The sequence below is a fragment of the Chiloscyllium punctatum genome, chromosome 49, assembly GCF_047496795.1.
Source record: "Chiloscyllium punctatum isolate Juve2018m chromosome 49, sChiPun1.3, whole genome shotgun sequence".
Taxonomy (NCBI): domain Eukaryota; kingdom Metazoa; phylum Chordata; class Chondrichthyes; order Orectolobiformes; family Hemiscylliidae; genus Chiloscyllium; species Chiloscyllium punctatum.
The window spans coordinates 47,771,012-47,791,361 of record NC_092787.1 but is presented as its reverse complement, the minus strand read 5'-3'; the positions used below and the strand labels follow the sequence as shown (position 1 = coordinate 47,791,361).

The 20,350-nt window shown below is 44.1% G+C and overlaps 1 protein-coding gene across 1 annotated transcript in view; it reads right to left on the bottom strand.

Annotated features, from left to right (window-relative positions):
- Nucleotides 1–2,989: 2,989 nt before the first annotated feature.
- The window catches only part of LOC140469686 (uncharacterized), a 93,966-nt gene continuing 76,605 nt past the window's right edge, over nt 2,990–20,350 (bottom strand). Inside the window, exons 8-9 of the mRNA XM_072566434.1 lie at nt 9,848–10,555; nt 2,990–4,719 (exon numbers count right to left, since the gene is read on the bottom strand). Coding sequence (XP_072422535.1) covers nt 4,476–4,719; nt 9,848–10,555 — 952 coding nt within the window. The 3' untranslated portion in view covers nt 2,990–4,475. The remainder of the gene's footprint in view (nt 4,720–9,847; nt 10,556–20,350) is intronic.

The window sequence follows — 20,350 nt, the reverse complement described above, 5'->3', positions numbered from 1 at the left end:
TCTCCTGAAGACAGAGTCCTCACTGGGGTTCAGTTCCACAGTTAATGCTTGTCTCTTCAGCAGCACATTAACTGGATATTATGACTCTATCTTTAGGACAGGAATAAAGTCTATGAGAGCAAGCAGACTGTTCACTATAGGTGCCACTTCAAGCAAGACCGCCATAGGCAGCATGTTTTAGATTATAGATTAGATTCCCTACAGTGTGGAAACAGGTCCTTCGGCCCAGGTAAAAACAAGGACTGCAGATGCTGGAAACCAGATTCTAGATTAGTGTGGTGCTGGAAAACTAGTCCACACCAACCCACCAAACAGTAACCCACCCAGACCCATTCCCCTCTGACTAATGCACCTAACGCTATGGGCAATTTAGCATGGTAAATTTACCTGAGTTGCGCATCTTTGGACTGTAGGAGGAAACCCATGCAGACACGGGGAGAACATGCAAACTCCACACAGTTGCCCGAGGGTGGAATCGAACCTGGAACACTGGTGCTGTGAGGCAGCAGTGCTAACCACTGAGCCACCGCGCCGCACTGCTGCCTCATAGCGCCAGGGACGTGGGTTCGATTCCAACCTCGGGCGACTGTCTGTGTGGAGTTTGCACAGTCTCCTCATGTTTGCCTGGGTTTCCTCTTTGGTGCTCCGGTTCCCTCCCACAGTCCAAAGATGTGTAGGTTAGGCGGATTGGCCATGGGAAATACAGAGTTATGGGGAATCGTTAGGGGGTGAGTCTGGGTAGAATGCTCTTTGGACAGTTGGCATGGACTTGATGGGCTGAATGATCTGTTTCCACACTGTACAGATTCTATGGATTATCATCATTCAATACAGTAACACACACTTCCAGCTTGATTGCAATCAAGAGGAGAATTTCTGCCTTATTCTAGGAAACCACAGCAAAGTGTAACCAACTCTTCTTTCCTATACCACAGCCAGCTCAAACAATTACAACTGGATTCAACTGATCAAATGTCCTGGTAAAGAAAAGAGAAACTTGGCCGTTTAGCTTTTGGTTTTGTGATACTATAGGCTTCAGAACTTTCATATTTGTTCGTGGATTGAAAGAATCAAAAAAGATAAACCGTTATACACAGAACACAGCAGCAATAATTCTGTCTGGAATAAACTGTTAAGGGACAAGGACAAACATATACAGGAATTGGAAGCAGTTAGCCATGTCCAGGAGAAGAAAGATTCAAAGCTACATGAACAAAACTGCTTTGACATCTGCTGGATAACTGACTGTGTTATGCCACAAGGAGAACTGATCATCTTGCTGAACAATTTAAGGACTGAACTTCAGGAAAGTTGTGCCTTCAAACACACAAGTCAATGCCAAATGTAATAAGGAACAAGGAAGCTACTTCTGATAAGAAGGAAATCTTCAGACTTGATGGTTTCAGAAGAATAATTTGGATTAAAATTTCTAAAGGATCATTAGTACTAAATCATGGACATCCCGAAAGACAAAAATTCAACATAATTATACGAATCCAACACCTTTCATTAACAGAACACTGAACAACACTGCATAAGGATTGAACCCTGGACACTCCCAGAGACAGGCACAATTGGTTTGCATCGTAGCTAAATTCCACCATTAAATCAGGTAATAGCCAAGTTGAATTGTGAAGTAGGCAAGCAGGAGTCAGGAAGAACACAGCAAGCCAGGCAGCATCAGGAAGTGGAGAAGTCAACGTTTTGGGTGAAGGAGGATTACACATGAAATGTTGACTTCTCCACTTCCTGATGCTGCCTGACTTGCTGTTTTCTTCCAGTCTCCTCCTTGTCTGCCTCAGATTCCAGCATCTGCAGTTTTTTTTTGTCTCTAACCAAGTTGAGTTGTGAGGCTTACTTGAAGGGTCTTATTTTGCTTGTTACATGCAATAAAGTTTAAATCCTTGTTTCAGTATTTGATTGCCTATAAGATTTCTTTATAAGTACTGAATTAAAGGTAACTCATGGCGATACAACCACAACAGTTTAAAAGCTGTTCTGATGTAACAGTTCTCTTGCACACTGTTTGCTAACTATTGTCTTTTTATCCCATACCAATGGTGCATGAAGCTTGAAAATTAAAAGATTTAAAAATGATTCAGAAGGAAATAGCATAATGTTAGTGCTTTTCATAATTGACTTGCTAACCAACAGCGCCGTTCCCTCCCATATAGCGATCATTTCAGAAACATACAAGATCCACAGGAGGCTTGACATGATGTTGATGTGGAGAGAACATTTCGTGTTGATTTGGGAATGATAAGGAGATTTCTTTTTTTCCCTCACAAAAGGCTGTGTGTTTTTGGAACTCGTCTTTAATGGGCGGTGGAAGTAGTCTTTGAATATTACTAAGGTGATTAGATTCTTTATAAGCAAGAGGGTGAAAGATTATTAGGGATAGGTTGGATTGTGGAGTTGATGTTACAATGACTTCAGCTCTGACCTTATCAAATGGAGGACCAAACTCAAGGGGTCAAGTGGCTTACTTTGTCTCCTAACTCTTAATGCTGATTTATTTGATATTGTTCATTCATGCACTTTTCCTGATAAAACTGAAAAGCTTCAGCAACATGTCTCTATTTTTAGAAATGTATTTTTCTCTTTATTCTACCATATCCCAAACTGATCATGATGTCAAGTGGAAGCAGGCAGTATATTGCCAACACTCTGCCAAAGCCATTCCCAAGACACTCACCAACATGTCTGCAATTCCTCAGTTTGATCTGTGCTTCCTTGCTTCCCTTTCCTTAGGAATGTAGCTTCTTTCCCGGCCATGCCGCACCCCAACAATCCAACCAATAGGTATTCCACTTTGGTGAAAGTGTGAACCTGTGACTTACCATCCAACGGGGCAACTAATTGGGACAGCAACCTTCAAGGACTCCAGGCCAACTCCATTTCAAAGTGTCTACAGTAAACAGTGGCCATCTGAACTGCTACTGCAAAGAACATCGCAACACATTTAAAAGTTTTTTTTAATTAAGTCATTTTATAAGATATAAATAAAAATTACAGGCTTCAGAAAATTACAGGAAGAATGATGTTAAATAAGATGCATTTGCACTGATTATCAATGATAGCTTCCAGCCTGCACCCCCTTGCTTGCAGTTCTCCGAGTGCATAGCCAAATCCTTCCTTTAAGATCACATTGATTACTCCATCAAACCTCTATGTTACCACTTTCTTTATTGCTCTTACAATCAGTAAGCACATCCTCTTCAGAGGAATGCATTCATTGGTTGCAATTGCATTGGCTGGAAAGAGAGCTTCTGAAAACATGCTCCGTACCTATCTATCAGTTAATTGAGAGAGGGCCTGTGTCTCCTCTCTCAATCCAAGGTAAAATAACTGCATGGACTGAATATTTTATCTGATCTGGGTCAAGTTAATTTCACAAGGGATAGGCACTTGCACAAATTTCCTAATATTACTGAACTGTCAGTGTACCTGGTAAGTGTCTCCTTCAACACACTCTTTGAGGGGACATGTTTATTAGATTAGATTAGATTCCCTACAGTATGGAAACAGGCCATTTGGCCCAACAAGTCCACACCGAAGAGCAACCCATCCAGACCCATTCCCCTACCCTATATTTACCCTGACTTTAATGCACCTAACACTATGGACAATTGAGCATGGCCAATTCACCTAACCTGCACATCTTTGGATTGTGGGAGGAAACTAGAGCACCCGGAGGAAACCCACGCAGACACGGGGAGAATGTGCAAGCTCCACACAGACAGTCACCCAAGTGGGAATCAAATCTGGGTCCCTGAGGCAGCAGTGCAAACCACTGAGCCACTGTGCCACGCTAACATGTTAAATCTAACATTAAATTAAATCTAATGTTTGGTTTTTGCCCCATGTAGTGGTTAACCCCAGCCACATATAATATTCCCAACTTCTCCTTCCACTTTGAAGTCAAGATTAGCCATAACCAACGTTAGAAAGGTTGGCTCATGGAGAAAGATTCTCAATTCCTGAGAATGGAGAGAATCTTTCCTTTCATTTCCCACAGTGCCAGACAATCTGACAATGTTGATACCTCATTGAGAGATGTGTGTTGAAGTGACTTGATAGAGGGAAAACCTTGTTGAAAAGCTGGAACACTAACCTCAAGATGTTGTAACTTTCCTTTAAGACAGGGAAATGTATGTAAGAGCAGCATCAATCCCCTTTATATTGACTGCAAAACTGCTTATGGCAACCATCATCATATTAAGTAGCTACTATTCTACATTTGTGCTCTACATTGTCTACTGAAGACAACTGAGCCCACCGTTACATACAGAGCCAAGGCCTCTGTTCAGCAGCATTTGTACAAAAATCGAGGACACCAAGTCAAAAAGGACCCTTTCTGCACCATATTCTGCTGCACTTTATATCAATATTTGCTCATACAACTACACGAAATAAATGCCCGTGGATTGAGAAAGCAGTTCAGTAACACAAAATTATTTCTGAAAATGTTAGAATCAACATCGGTATTTTTGTTGTGTAACAGCTTTGGACATTACGTCGCTATCACGCTGCTTATGGATGCCTTTCCGATTCCCTTTGCTCAAGGTTTGGTGAGTTTTTGGTGTTTTGCCTGGGGTCTGTTCCTTATGAACTCCTGGTTGAGTTCTAGTCCTCCTGAGCCGGTCAGCTAGTTCCGAAACATCTCTGATTGAAGATGAAGCAATTGGCTGGGTCATCCGAGCAGGAGAATAGAGACACCTGTACCCAGAGCAATAACAGAGTAATTAAACTGAATACTTAGCCTCAGTACCCACCTCTTACATTCAAAGTGTCAGTAATATTCAAATTAAACATTTCCGTGCTGTCTGACTCTATAACTCTAAACCACATAGTCCAGTTGTGTCCCCAGGAACTTTACAGTACTGAAGGAGAACATTCAACACATTGTACCTGCATTGACTCTTCAGATGAGTTAATCAATTAGTCCCACTCCCCTACTCGTTTCCCATAGCCCTACAAATCTTTCTTTGTCAAGCATGCTTCCAATTCCCTTTTCAAGAATTCAAACTCCTTCCTTTCATCAGGTGCTTTCCAGTGCACAAGAAATCAGTGTTTAAAAATTGCCTCTCTTCTCTCACCCTTTTGTTGTCAATTATCTTAAACTTGTGTCTGCTGGCTATGAGTCGCCTATCACTGGAAACTGTTTTTCCCTTAACTTGATCAAATCTCTTCTCTGCTCTCAGATGAAAACCATTAGCTCCCCCAGCCCCTCAACAAAACTAATGACATTTCAATTCCCTTTGTTTCAAAGTGGGTCTTGAAGCCAATTCCCTGTACTGTGACATTTCACATGAAAAATGTCAGAAAATGATGCCTAAATGAATAAATCAAAATAAGATTAGGGAAGGTCAGAATTGCACAATGGACACAAGTAACAGTTCCAATGCAATCGTTCCTCAGACCTACTTCTCCTGTTGTCTACATTGGTGGGATGGTTTGAAATTTGGCATCCTTGCATCTGTCCTGATGAGTGCAAAATGAAAAGATTCAGCAATGCGTCTCTCTTTTCCAGACTGCAGTTTGCACTCATCAGGACAGATGCAAGGATGCCAAATTTCAAACCATCCCACCAATGTAGACAACAGAAGTAGATCTGAGGAACAATTGCATTGGAACTGTTACTTGTGTCCATTGTGCACCTTCCCTAATTTTATTTTGATTTATTCATTTAGGCATCATCTTGATTAGATTAGATTCCCTACTGTGTGGAAAAAGGTCCTTCAGCCCAACCAGTCCACACTGACCCTCTGAAGAGTAACCCACCCAGACCCATTTCCCTCTGACTAATGCACCTAACACTAGCAGCAATTTACCATGGCCAATTCACCTTTGGACTGTGGGAGGAAACCGGAGAAAACCCAAGCAGGCATGGGGAGAACGTGCAAACCCCACACAGACAGTCACCCAAGGCTGGAATTGAACCCGGGTCCCTGGCACTGTGAGGCAGCAGTGCTAACCAGTGAGCCACCACAGGATGAGGGGCTTTTGCCCGAAACGTCAATTTTCCTGCTCCTGCTGCCTGAACTGCTGTGCTTTTCCAGCACTACTCTAATCTAGAAACAGGATTTACACCTCTTGCAGCAGCGAGGGAGGGTGCCAGGTGTGAAGGGTGGGTTGGTGGGAGGGGCGTGGACCTAGCAAGGGAGTCACGGAGGGAATTGCCTCTGCAGAATGCAGGTAGGGGAGGGAAGGGAAACATGTCTCTGGTGGTAGGCTCTGATCATAGGTGGCGGAAATGACAGAGGATAATGCACTGCATCTGGAAATTAGTGGGGTAAAGGTGAGGATGGGGGGAGGAGGTGTGCTATCATTTTTGCAGTTGGAGTAGTGGGGTTCAAGGGTGGAGGTGTGGGAAGTGGAGGAGATGTGCTGGAGGGCACCATTGATCATGTGAGAGGGGAAATTGCAGTCCTTGAAATAGGAGGCCATCCGGGATGTCCTAGAGTGGAATTGCTTCTCCTGGGAGCGGATACGGTGATTGTAAAGGAATTGGGAGTAAGGGATAGTGTTTTACAGGGGGGAAATGGAAGGAGGTATAGTCCAGGTAGCTGCAGGAGTCAGTGGGTTCGAAATAGTTGTCCATGTCGAATTGGTCACCGGGGATGGAGAGAGGTAATTTACCATGGCCTTTCCACCTAATCCACACATCTTTGGACTGTGGGTAGGAACCAGAGCACCTGGAGGAAAGCCATGCAGACATGGGAAAAATGTGCAAGCTCCACACATTTGCCCAGGGTGGACTTGAACCTGGATTCCTGGCGCTATCCACTGAGCCACCCAAAATGACTCTATTCATTTTGAAATAAAGGCCAGCTCTATTTTTGTGCAGAATCTTACATTAGATTAGATTAGATTACTTACAGTGTGGAAACAGGCCCTTCGGCCCAACAAGTCCACACCGCCCCGCCGAAGCGTAACCCACCCATACCCCTACATCTACATCTACCCCTACCTAACATTACGGGCAATTTAGCTTAGCCAATTCACCTGACCGGCACATTTTTTGGAGTGTGGGAGGAAACCGGAGCACCCGGAGGAAACCCACGCAGACACGGGGAGAACGTGCAAACTCCACACAGTCAGTCGCCTGAGGCGGGAAATGAACCCGGGTCTCCGGCGCTGTGAGGCAGCAGTGCTAACCACTGTGCCACCGTGCCGCCCACCGTGTCTGCAAGTTTGGCAACATTCATATAAAAAAACCTAACAACTGGTTGATATCCAGAAAAAAAAAAGACTTTGCATGACTAGATTAAATTCAAATGCTTAAAATAAAAACATCCCATTGGAGGTTGAGAAGCTGGTCAACATTTAACAGATGGAGATGCTACCAGAAGTATACAACAAAATGATTTCCATGTTTTGGTGCAGCAAAGAGCAAATAATGACTGGGGATTTAAATTACAACCTGCTGGAAAGGGATCAAATACTCCCAACGCTTGTTGATGGAAAGTTGTCAAATGTGAAACTACTGCTTGATTAAGCTCTAATTTACTTTTCCTTAAGCCAACTAAGCAATTAATTTGACAATGATGCATATCGCCTGTCAATTGGAATGCCACAGTTGTTTTTCTCTCTATCTCCATGTTCACGTTGAGACTTTCCCACAATCCCTGCTTCACATCTCCCAAATGTCAACTTAGCAAAAAGCTCAGCAAACCTCCCCATGGTATTAATCACAAACTGCTGTGTTCCTCATGTGGGAACCCCACAACAACATTATGCATTTATGGAGCTTCTCCAATATAAAGTCATAGAGATGTACAGCAGGGAAATAGACCCTTCGATCCAACTCGTCCATGCTGACCAGATATCTGAAATTAATCTTGACCCATTTGCCAGCATTTGATCCATATCCCTCTAAACCCTTCCTATTCATATACCCTTGTGGGTGCCTCTTAAATGCTATAATTGTATCAGCCTCCACCACCATCTCTGGCATCTCATTCCATACATGCACCACCCTCTGCATGAAAATGTTGCCCCTTAGGTCTCTTTGATATCTTTCCCATCTCACTTTATACCTACGCTGTCAATGTTATGGACTTCCCCACCTCAGGGAAAAGATTTTGTCTATTTACCCTACCCATGCCTCTCATGATTTTATAAACCTCCAAAACGTCACCCTTCAGCCTCTGATGCTTCAGGGAAAATAGACCCCAGCCTATACAACCTCTCCCTATAACTCAAACCCTCCAACCCTGGCAACATCCTTATAAATCTTTTCTGAATTATTTCAAGGTTCACAACATCCTTCTTATAGCAGGGGACCAGAACTGAATGTAGGATTCCAAAAGTGGCCTAACCAATGTCCTGTACAGCTGCAACATAACCTCCCAATTCCTATAATTAATGCAGTGGCCAATAAGGGAAAGCATACCAAATGCCTTCTTCACTATCCTATCTACCTATGACTCCACTTTCACGGAGCTATGAACCTGCACTCCAAGGTCTCCTTGTTCAGCAACACTCCCCAGGACCTTCCCATTTAGTGTATAAGTCCTGCCCTGATTTGCCTTTTAAAAATGCAGCACCTTAGGTTTATCTAAATTAAACTCCATCTGCCACACCTCAGCCCATCTGATCAAGGTCCCGTTATACATTGAGGTAACATTCTTCACTGTCCACTACACCTCCAGCTTTACTAACTATACTCCTATATTCACATTTAAATCATTTATATAACTGACAAAAAGCAGTAGATCCAGCACGGATCCTTGTGGTACACCACTGGTCACAGGCCTCCAGTCCAAAAGCCAGTCTCCACCACCACCCTCTGTCTACTTCCTTTAAGCCAATTTTGTATCCAAATGGCTAGCTCTTCCTGGATTCCATGAGATATAACCTTGCGGAATACATTTAATTAAATGCCCCAAGACAATCCACAAGAGCATTCTCAAACAATATTTGGCACCAAGTTACATAAGGAGATAGTAGGCCAGAAAAATTTAAGAAACACGTTCCAAAGAATAGGCCCTATTTGGCTCCAGGACCTATTACCAATGGTATAAATATTGACAACATGCAATTGAGCAGATCTTTCAGCAGGTAGGAGGTTGGAAAGAAGATATAGAGATGCAGGAAAAGTAAATCCGTGGAAAAATTTTAAACCAAGAATGTGAACTTTAAAACAGAAGCATTACCTGACTGACAGGAAATGAAGATTAAGGAGCAGAGAGATTAGATTACAGTGTGGAAACAGGCCCTTCGGGCCAACAAGTCCATACCGACCCTCCAAAGAGCAACCCACCCAGACCTATTCCCCTACACCTAACACTGTGGGCAATTTAGCATGGCCAATTCACCTAACCTGCACATCTTTGGACTATGGGAAGAAACCGGAGCACCCGGAGGAAACCCACGCAGACAATGTGCAAACTCCACACAGACAGTTGCCTGAGGCGGGAATTGAACCCAGGTCTCTGGCACAGTGAGGCAGCAGTGCTAACCACCGCGCCACCATGCCACCCACAGGTTGGAAGAGTTGGAAGATTGAAAGAGGAACTTGGTGTGATTTAAGGTATGGTCAGCAGAATCCTGGATAAGTTTACTGAAGGCAAAACTGGGAGCCTGACCAGGAGAGCACGGGAACAGTCAGGGAGAAGAAATACCATGGATGATGGAGCTGAGGTGGTGAGGTGGTGTGGAAAACAGGTGGTGTTACAAATGTATGTCAATTTGCTGATGGGGCCGATATACAAGCAAGATGTTCTCCTTCAAAGATTTTCCTCTCTTTAAACAAAACTAATGCAGGAAAGACCAATACAATACAATTGCCTATTGAGCTAACCCGTTTCAATGTGGATTGGTGTAGCAAATGGCAGCATACCTGGTTGTATTTTCATACTCGTCCTTGGCAGTCTTCTTCATGACGGGCTTGCTCTCACATTTCCCTTCGCTGGTGATGGCACTGATAGTACAGGTATACTCAGTGTTTGCAGTTAGACGCCTTGCAGTGAAGGAACGGTCTGGACCCAGGTACACCACTCTTCCGTTCATACACAGCTCAAAGTTGAAGAGGCGCCCGAGGGACACCTCAGGCATATCCCAGGTGATGAACATCTCATTCCTCCCCAGGACATTGAGTGTCAGCTTGCTGGGAGCATGGTCACCAGGATCAGCTGTGCTCGCTGAGAGACAGGACTTGGCCCCTTTCCCTTTGCTCGTGCAGGCACACACGTGGAAGACGTAGGATTTAGACGGCGTGAGGCCACTGACTATGCAGCTGCGTTCCGATGTTGTTTCGATCACAGCATCACCTTTGTACACCATGTAACATTTTATGATACCATTGGGCTTAGCTGGTGGGTTCCACGCCAGCTTCAGCTGGGTTGGAGAGCAGCCTATCACCCGGAAATCAAATGGGCAGCTTGGCACTGACTCTTCAACGTTCACTGTGGTAACATCACTGTAGAGACCATGATCTCCCTCGGTGGAGACATGGAGTCTGAAAGCATACTCTTTGCACAGTTTGACCTCTGCTAGAACATAACTGCAGTCAGGACCTTTGTAGAGTAGTTTATCACCATCAAACAAGCTGAAAAAGAACAAAAGGACACACTGCTTTAGACCAACTTTAATTTGATATCCACTTCTAAGACTTTATCAGAATACATGCACCACACATCTTATATCCCATTAGCAACAGTGGCTATACATTTCGACAATGATGCTGAGTATCTTTGGAAGGTTTTATACTTTCTCTGATGCCTCCATGCAACTAGGAAGGACTCAAGATCCACCAGTGATAGTTTGATCTTAGTCCAAGTAGTGAGCTCCTGGGATCTTAGGCTTGGCCTCTGCATGTCTGGAGTAAATAATTTTGTGATTGTCAGTGCTCCAAGTTCCCGAACTTTTTGTCTTCCCGAGTGCCACCTTTACCTCACCCACCAAAATGGCCTTTTATTGCCAAGGATTTCCCGCCAGAAGGGACAATAAAACAGAACTCAGAACAGCATCACACATCCGACGTAAGTGCAGTCTACAGTTCTATCTCCCTAACTTTTCACACTGGATTGCAAACAAGGTGTAAAGCATATGGATGGGCCACAACATGAACACTTGCAGCTTGAAGCCCTCTGCAGGTATAGTCAACAATTTCAACTTTGAGAAACTGAATCGAGTGATGACACCTTCTCTACTACACATTGAGAAACAGCTGGGAGTTTCTCCCGCTAAATACTGCCTACCTTTATTTTCGCTTCATTTACACTTGAATTCTAATTGAAAATTTTACAAGTCTAGATGCTAATTATCAGGCTTTCAGTTTCAAGGTAAAATACCTTTGTAAATTGCCATTGTTTTTCATTTTAAACAAACAAGCAGCTTAACTGCACTCCTTCCCAATTTCAGTTCAGGATAAAAGCAAATTTCCAGGCAGTTTTTCCGCTCAATCCACATTCACATTGTCATTGTCATAGACACCCAGGCATGCTCCCCCGACACACAAATATTTAACAAATATCCCTAAAACTGAGAAGAGAGCTGTGAATATTCATCATTATTTCACAGAGCGATCTTGGAGTTCAGATTCACTGTTGTTTAAAAGTGGAGTCACAGGTAGACAGGGCAGTGAAGGTGGCTTTTGGCACGCTAGCCTTCACTAGTCAGGGCATTGAGTACAGAAGTTGGGAAGTTATGTTGCAGTTATATAGGGTGAGGCCTCACTTGGAGTACTGTGTTCAGTTTTGGTCACTTTGTTATAGAAAGGATGTTATTAAACTGGAAAGAGTTTACAAGGATGTTGCCTGGATTCAATGGTCTGATTTATAGGGAGAGGTTGGACAAGCTAGGACTTTTTTCTTTCATGTGTTGTAGACTGAGGGGGTACCTTATAGAGGTGTATAAGATCATGAGAGGCCTGGACAGGGTGAATGCACTCAGTCTCGTTCCCAGGGTTGGGGTATCGAGAATGAGAGGGCATCAGAGGGGAAAGAACAAAAGGGAACCTGAGGGGCAATGTTTATACACAGAGGGTGGTACGAATATAGAATGAGCTGCCAACGAAAGTGGTTGAGGCAGGTACATTAACAATATTTAAAAGGCATTTGGACAAATACATGGATAGGAAAGGATTAGGAGGAAATGGGCCAAGTGCAGGGAAATGGGTTTCGTGTGGTCGGACATTTTGGTCGGCACGGACCAGTTTGGGCCAAAGGGCCTGTCTCCACGCTGTAGGACTCTATGACTCCATGACTCTGAAGTTATTAAACAGTATGCAATTTTGTGAGGCAAATGACAAGGAGGTGATCATAACATAACACCTTTGGGTAGATTTCAATGACATTCCATTTTTTGTATAGATCTACACAGCTTCATACTTGCTCTGACATATACTATGATAACAATATTTTTGACACAGTTAAACATCCCATGTTGTTTCACAGAACCAACACAATTCAAAGAGCCACATAAGTAGTAATTAGGTCACGTATCGAAAAGCATGGTCAAAAATCTAGGTTTTAATGAGTGTCTGAAAGAATGAAAGCAAGGTTGAGAGCTATAGCAAGTATATTGCAGAGTTCAGGGGCTAGGCAACTGAAGGCATGATCATATATGACAAAACAATTAAATTTGGAGATGCTCAAGATGCTAGAATCAAGTCAAGTTGCCATAGTCTCACCATACCATAGGGCTGTTCTCTCATTAGAGAGATGGTGATGATTTAATCTGGGGGCTGCCACATCTCAGGTGAGAGAGAAGGAGAGTCTTTCATGGTCACCTCAGCCGACGCAAGAATTGAACCCACACTGTTAACATCACATTGCTTCGCAAACCATCCAGCCGAGCTAAACCATTCCCCAGATGCCAGAATAGCAGGAGTACAAATATTGCACAGGATTCAGAGAATGGAATAGACCAGAGCAATAGGCAAGACCATCGAGGGAATTGAAATCATAAGTGCAAATTTTCAAATCATTGCATGGATTGACTGGGAGCCACTGTCGAACAATGACCATAAGGCTGATGGGTAAATGGTTAAGACATGACCAGCACAGGTTTGCACGATCTCAAGTCTATGGAGGGTAGAATATGAGAAACTAGCAAGGAGTGTGTTGACATAGTTAAACCCACATGTTACAAAGGCCAAAATTAGGGTTTCAACAGCAGCTGAGCTGAGACAAAACAATGTGCTAAATGTGAAAATAGGTGACAAAAACAGAAATTGCTGGAAAAGCTCAGCAGGTCTGGTAGCATCTGTGGAGAAAATCAGAGTTAACGTTTCAGGTCCAGTGACCCTTCATCAGAACTGATTCTCTAAGGGATTTTCTGTAACTGTGTACATTCAACCTATAGTAATTGGGAGCATTGCTAACTGAACAAGTGAACATTTTGAAACACTTTTAACTACTTTTAATTTTATAGCACATTAACAGATTATTCAGATGGCCACCTCACTTATGATCTGCATGAATGTCTTCCCATTTTAAACAAATACAGAAATTGCTGGAAGTCTGTCAGCGTCAGTGGAGCGAAATCAGCGTTAATGTTTCGGGGCGAGTGACCCCTCTTCAGAACTGAGCTCCATTAGTTCTAAAGAAAGGTCAATGGACCCGAAACATTAACTTTGATTTCTCTCCACCGATGCTGCCAGACCTGCTGAGCTTTTCCAACAATTTCTGTTTTTGTTTCTGATTTACAGCATCCGCAGTTCTTTCAGTAAAAGTAGGTGAATTTGATGATGGTGCTACATGAGGTCAATGTAAGAGGGTGTATAGATTGTATGCAGAGATGAAGACCTGGGGAAGGGGGTGGGGGGGGGGGGGGAGGACATAGAATAAAGGGTTGACTCTAACCATGCTTGAATAATTGCTACTTATTTACAGTAGTTATGTAATTGCGTTGGCAGAGAGAACAGATTGAGGAGAATCGTAGGGAGGACAAATGGCTCTGATCTCATGGTTAGTAATCCTATCCATAGTTAAGGACATGTAAACAAACCTTGAAAAGGATCTCTGCCTCTAAGCAAATCTCAAGGTAAGAAATCCTTACATTAAGATCCAATGGCAGAAGCCCACTTGCCTTAAACTGCAACATCGTGATTCAGAGGATAAGGTTCAGCGCTGCCAGTTTAGATTAGATTGCTTACAGTGTGGAAATAGGCCCTTCGGCCCAACAAGTCCACACTGACCCTCCGAAGAGCAACCCACCCAGTCCCATTCCCCTCCATTTACACCTTCACCTAACACTACGGGCAATTTAGCATGGCCAATTCACCTAACCTGCATATTTTTGGACTGTGGGAGGAAACCCACGCAGACACGGGGAGAATGTGCAAACTCCACACAGACAGTTGCCTGAGGTGGGAATTGAACCCCAGTCTCTGGCGTTGTGAGGCAGCAGTGCTAACTACTGTGCTGCCCTCGTTAGTATATGCAGAACAGTGATAATAGCTGTGGCCAAAATAATCTTGTGGTAGTCAAAGTCTGTGAGAAGATTTGTAGCTCGGGTGCTCGTTGTTGTGGTTCTATTCGCCGAGCTGGGAATTTGTGTTGCAGACGTTTCGTCCCCTGTCTAGGTGACATCCTCAGTGCTTGGGACTTCCTGTGAAGCGCTTCACAGGAGGATCCCAAGCACTGAGGAGGTCACCTAGACAGGGGACAGAATGTCTGCAACACAAATTCCCAGCTCAGCGAACAGAACCACAACAATCTTGTGGTACATGTGATGGACAAGGTAAGAGAGGCAATAAATAAATCAATAAGAGTCACAACATGCCAGCATTTCAGTTCAGTATGTCAACCCCCTTTTGAAAGGCAATAGGTTGTGAACAGTGTTGGCCCAACAACAGCAACATCAGAAGAACTTCTCAGGGTCAAACTAAGGTTCCAAACAGACTGGCGGAAACACACAGACTGTTGTCAGAGGGTGGGATGGGGTCGGTAGCTAGGGAGTGGAGAGAAGGCCTAGTCAAAAACTCATTAAAATAAGATGACTCCCAGCTATATGCAGTTGGACCACACTTAAGTTAATGCCAGCTATTCAATATTCCCAGGAGGCAAGATGCTAGCAATGAAGAATCTCTGTGAAATAATAAAAGGTACTTTAAAAACTAGAATGAACTACACACAAGCAGGAAAGTATGGTGCACTGAAATTACTCACCATAGATACCACAGCTATTAAGCATCATGTAAAGGCTGACTCTTCAACGTTAAATGAATTTAAGCCTGGGAAAAGGGTTTCTGAAATAAGGCTGCCAATCTCCATGATGACATTTATTGTTACTAAAAACCTGCCAACCAGTACATCAGGATAAAAGGGCTTTCAGCTTCCTTGATAATGTGCTCAGTAACTGCCTGCCAAACCTTGTCAACCTGCCATGCTCGTCTTCTGCTTAGGTTTAGAATGGTTATAAGTAGTGGTTCGGCCACATTTGGAATATTGCGTGCAATTCTGGTCTCCTCCCTATCAGAAGGAGATTGTGAAACTTGAAAGGGTTGAGAAAAGATTTACAAGGATGTTGCCAGGGTTGGAGGGTTTGAGCTACAGGGAAAGGCTGAACAGGCTGGGGCTGTTTTCACTGGAGCGTCGGAGGCTGAGGGGTGACCTCAGAGAGGTTTTTAAAAATCATGAGGGGCATGGATAGGATAAATAGATAAGGCCTTTTCTCTGGAATGGAGGAGTCTAGAACTAGAGGGCATAGGTTTACAGTGAGAGGGGGAAAGATTTAAAAACAGTCCTAAGGGCAACTTTTTTATGCAGAGGGTGGTGTGTGTATGGGATGAGCTGCCGAGGAAGTGGTGGAGGCTGGTACAATTACAACATTTAAAAGGCATCTGGATGGGTATATGAATAGGAAGAGTTTAGAGGGATATGGGCCAAATGCTGGCAAATGGGACTAGATTAGGTTAGGATATCTGGTAGGCATGGACACATTGGACCAAAGGGTCTGTTTCCGTGCTGTACATCTCTATGGCTCTACTGCTTTAAAATGTAAATCTTGCCAAATTTCCCACTACTACTATTCAGATCAGTGAATCACCTCACAACATTTTATTCCACGTCCCTGCATTGAAGTAGTGCCTGCAGTCAAAAGTCTCCCATTGGTTGTGAAGCATTTTGGAAGGTTTTGGAATTTTGATCCATAACAGTATTGGTGAGAGAGACCACCACACAGTCCTTGTGGAGACAAATCCCACCTTTACATTGAGAATACCATCCATTGTGTTGTGTGGCACTTTCACTGTGCTAAATGGGATAGATGGTGAACAGATCAAGCAACTCAAGACAGCGCATACGTGAGGCAATCCAGCACAATCTGTAACCTCCTGACTCAGCATATTCGTCATTCTACCATTCTACCATTACTATGAGACAGCAGATCAACCATGGTTCAATGGAGTACAGGACGGGCATGCCAGGAGCAGCACCAGGCACATCTACAAATGAGGTGCCAACCTGATGAAGTTACCAAAAAGGACTACTCATGTCAAACAACACAAGCAGCAAATGATAAACAAAGCTAAATTATCCCACAAACCAACAGTTTGAATCCAAGCTCTGTGGTTTTTCTACATCCAATCATGAATGGTGATGAAAAATTAAACAACTCACTGGAGGAGGAGGTTCTACAAATATCCCCATCCTCAATGATGGAAGGTCCAGCACAACAGCACAAAAGAGAAGGCTGAATCTTTCGCAGCAATCTTCAGCCAGAAGTGCCAAATGAATGATCCATCTCGGCCTCCTCCAAAGGTCCCTAGCATCAGAGACACCAGCCTTCAGCCAATTCGATTCACTCGGGAGATCTTACTTCTATGAGATTTCATGAGATTCAAGATGGTGGCAGAGTAGCAGGGCTGTGTGCAGGATCTTGCCCAGGGCTCATCTGCTCCCGCATGTTTTCTTTCTTCTTTCCTTCCCTTTTTATTTCTGCTCTAATTTTTTCGTTCATTTTCCTTTTCTTTGCAACCTTTTGCAGTGGATCAGTCAGCGAAATGGTCATGGCAGTTTGAGAGAACTCTACATGGAATGGCAGCTCCTCCTGGTGGTCGGAGGCAGCAGCAGAGCCAGCTCCTCATGGTGACTGGAGGCGGTGGTGGTGGTGACAGCAGGGATGACCTCCCAGCTTTCCAGGCTGGCGGCAAAACTCCTTTAGCAATCGGAGGAGACGACTGGCAGCAGACTTTTCAAGATGGTGGAGCTAGTAAAGTGACACCTTTGGGGGGAGGGGGGAGGGGGGAGGTCCGGGGAGGGCGGGGTGGGGGGTTGCAGAGCAGGACTCTTGGTGAGAGGGTGGTGGCATCGTGGTCTGGCATTGGAGCCAGGGATTCCTGGTTGAGGGACGAGTGTGGGTTCAGCATGGGATATGGCATCAGCCGCTGTGGCAGTGAGGCTGTGGCCAGAAACTACGAGATAGTGCTTGAAGAGTGGCGACTCAGACATTGGTGAATCCAGTATTGGCGGCAGTAAGGCGGTGGAGGAGGGGTAATGCCCAAGGTGTCATTGGTGAGTTGGCTCAGGACACAGAACTCTCTTTCACAGAGCATAGAACATTGCAGTGCAGGACAGGCCCTTCGGCCTTTGATTCTGTGCTGACCTGTGGAACCAATCTAAAGCCCATCTAACCTACACTATTCCATTTTCATCCATATGTCTATCCAATAACCATTTAAATGTCTTTAAAGTTGGTGAGTCTACCACTGTTGCAGGCAGTGCGTTCCTTGCCCCTACCACTCTGAGTAAAGAAAGTACCTCTGACATCTCACCTATATTTAGCACTCCCCAATTTAAAGCTATGTCCCCTCATGCCAGCCAACACCATCCGAGGAAAAAGGCTCTCACTGTCCACCCTATCTAACCCTCTGATTAGCTTATATGTCTCAATTAAGTCACCTCTCAACCTTCTTCTCTCTAACGGAAAACAGCCTCAAGTCCCTCAGCCTTTCCTCATAAGACCTTCCCTCTATACCAGGCAACATTCTATAAATCTCATCTGAACCCTTTCCACATAATGCATTGACTAGAACTCTCCGCAATACTCCAAGTGCAGCCACACCAGAGTTTTGTACAGCTGCAATATGACCTCATGGTTCTGAAACTCAATCCCTCTACCAATAAAAGCTAACACATCATATGCCTTCTTAACAATCCTATCAACCGAGGTGGCAACTTTCAGGGATCTATGTACATGAACACAGATTTCTCTGCTCATCTACACAACCAAGAATCTTACTATTGGCCCAGTATTCCACATTCCTGTTGCTCCTTCCAAAGTGAATCGCCTCATTCTTTTCCACATTAAACTCCATTTGCCACCTCTCAGCCCAGCTCTGCAGCTTGTCTATGTCCCTCTGTAACCTGCAATATCCTTCAGCACTGTCCACAACTCCACCGACCTTAGTGTCATCCGCAAATTTGCTAACCCATCCTTCTATGCCCACATCAAGGTCATTTATAAAAATGACAAACAGCAGTGGACCCAAAACATATCCTTGCAGTAGAGCACAAGTAACTGAACTCCAAGATGAACATTTCCCATCAACTACCATCCTCTGTCTTTGTTCAGCAAGCCAATTTCTGATCCAAACCACAAAATCACCCTCAATCCCATACCTCCGTATTTTGTACAACAGCCTACCATGGGAAATCTTACCAAGCACCTTACTGAAATCCATTTACACCACGTCAACTGCTTTACCCTCATCCACCTGTTTGGTCACCATTTCAATAAGATTTGTGAGGCATGACCTACCCTTCACAAAACCATGTTAACTATTCCTAATCAACTTATTCCTCTCTAGATGATTATAAATCTTATCTCTGATAACCTTTTCCAACACTTTACCCACAACCGAAGTAAGGCTCACTGGTCTATAAATACCAGGGTTGTCTCTACTCTCCTTCTTGAACAAGCGAACAACATTTGCTATCCTCCAGTCTTCTGGCACTATTCCTGTCAACAACGATGACTTAAAGATCAAAGCCAAAGGCTCTACAATCTCCTCCCTGGCTTCCCAGAGAATCCTCCGACAAATCCCCCAAGCCCAGGGGACTTATCTATTTTCACACTTTCCAGAATTGCTAACACCTCCTCCTTGTGAACCTCAATCCCATCTAGTCTAGTAGCCTGTACCCCACTATTCTCTTCGACAACATTGTCTTTTTCCAGTGTGAATACTGACGTGCAAAATGAATATTTTTCTTTCCCTATTTCCTCGGACGCCATGCACAACTTCCCACTACTACCCTCGATTGGCTATAATCTGCCAGTTACTTCTTTTTATCCTTTTCATTCTTAAACTGTTCAAAATGGTGCTAGATTGTGGTGACTGTTGAAGCTTTTTACTCTATTATTCACTGCAAAATGCAAGTGATGATAAATAAATAAATAAATCCTTCATTCAGATCAAGTGAGTTTTGAGAAGATTTGTAGCTCAGGTTGAGGTTCTGGATGTAGGTTTGCTTGCTGAGCTGAAAGGTTCATTTTCAGACATTTCTTCACCCTACTAGGTAACATCTTCAGTGAGCTTCATCCAGAGGCTCACGGAAGATATTACCTGGTACAGTGATAAAACATCTGAAAGCAAACCTTCCAGCTCAGCAAGCAAACCTATATCCAGAACAGTACGGAATAGTTGTACTGCAGAACTTGTCCCTACCTGAGCCAATCTGCCCGAGTGCGGTTATAACGCTGGCATCTGCCTGACAACGTGGAAAATTGTCCAGGTATGTCCTGTACACAAACAGCAAGACTAATCCAACCCGGCCAATTACCTGTCGATGATCAGTAAAATAATGGAAGTGACATCAACAGTGCTATCAAGCAGCACCTGCTCAGCGACGCCCAGTTTGGGTTCTGCCAGGGTCACTCCGCTCCTGATCTCATTAGACTTGGGTCAAACATGGACAAAAGAGCTGAATTCCAGAGGTGAGGTGAGAGTGACAGCTCTTGATATCAAGGTGCATTCAACTGAGTGTTGCATCAAGGCACCATAGCAAAACTGGAATCAACAGGTATTGGGGGGAGTTGGGGGCGGGGGGGGGGGGGGGGCAAATTCCCCACTGACTGAAGTGATACCTGGCACATGGAAATCATAGAATTCCTACAGTGGAAACAGGACCTTCAGCCTAACAAGTCCACAAATGACCCTCTGAAGAGTTTCTCACTCAAACTCATTCCCTATTACTCGACATTTACCCCTGAATAATGCACCTAACCAACACATCCCTGAACACTATAGGCAATTTAGCATGGCCAATCTGCCTAACCTGCGCATCCTTGAACTGTGGGAGGAAACTGAAGCACCCGGAGGAAACCCACACAGACAAGGGAGATGTGCAAACTCCACAAAGACAGATGCCAGAGACTGGAATCAAACCAAGTCCCT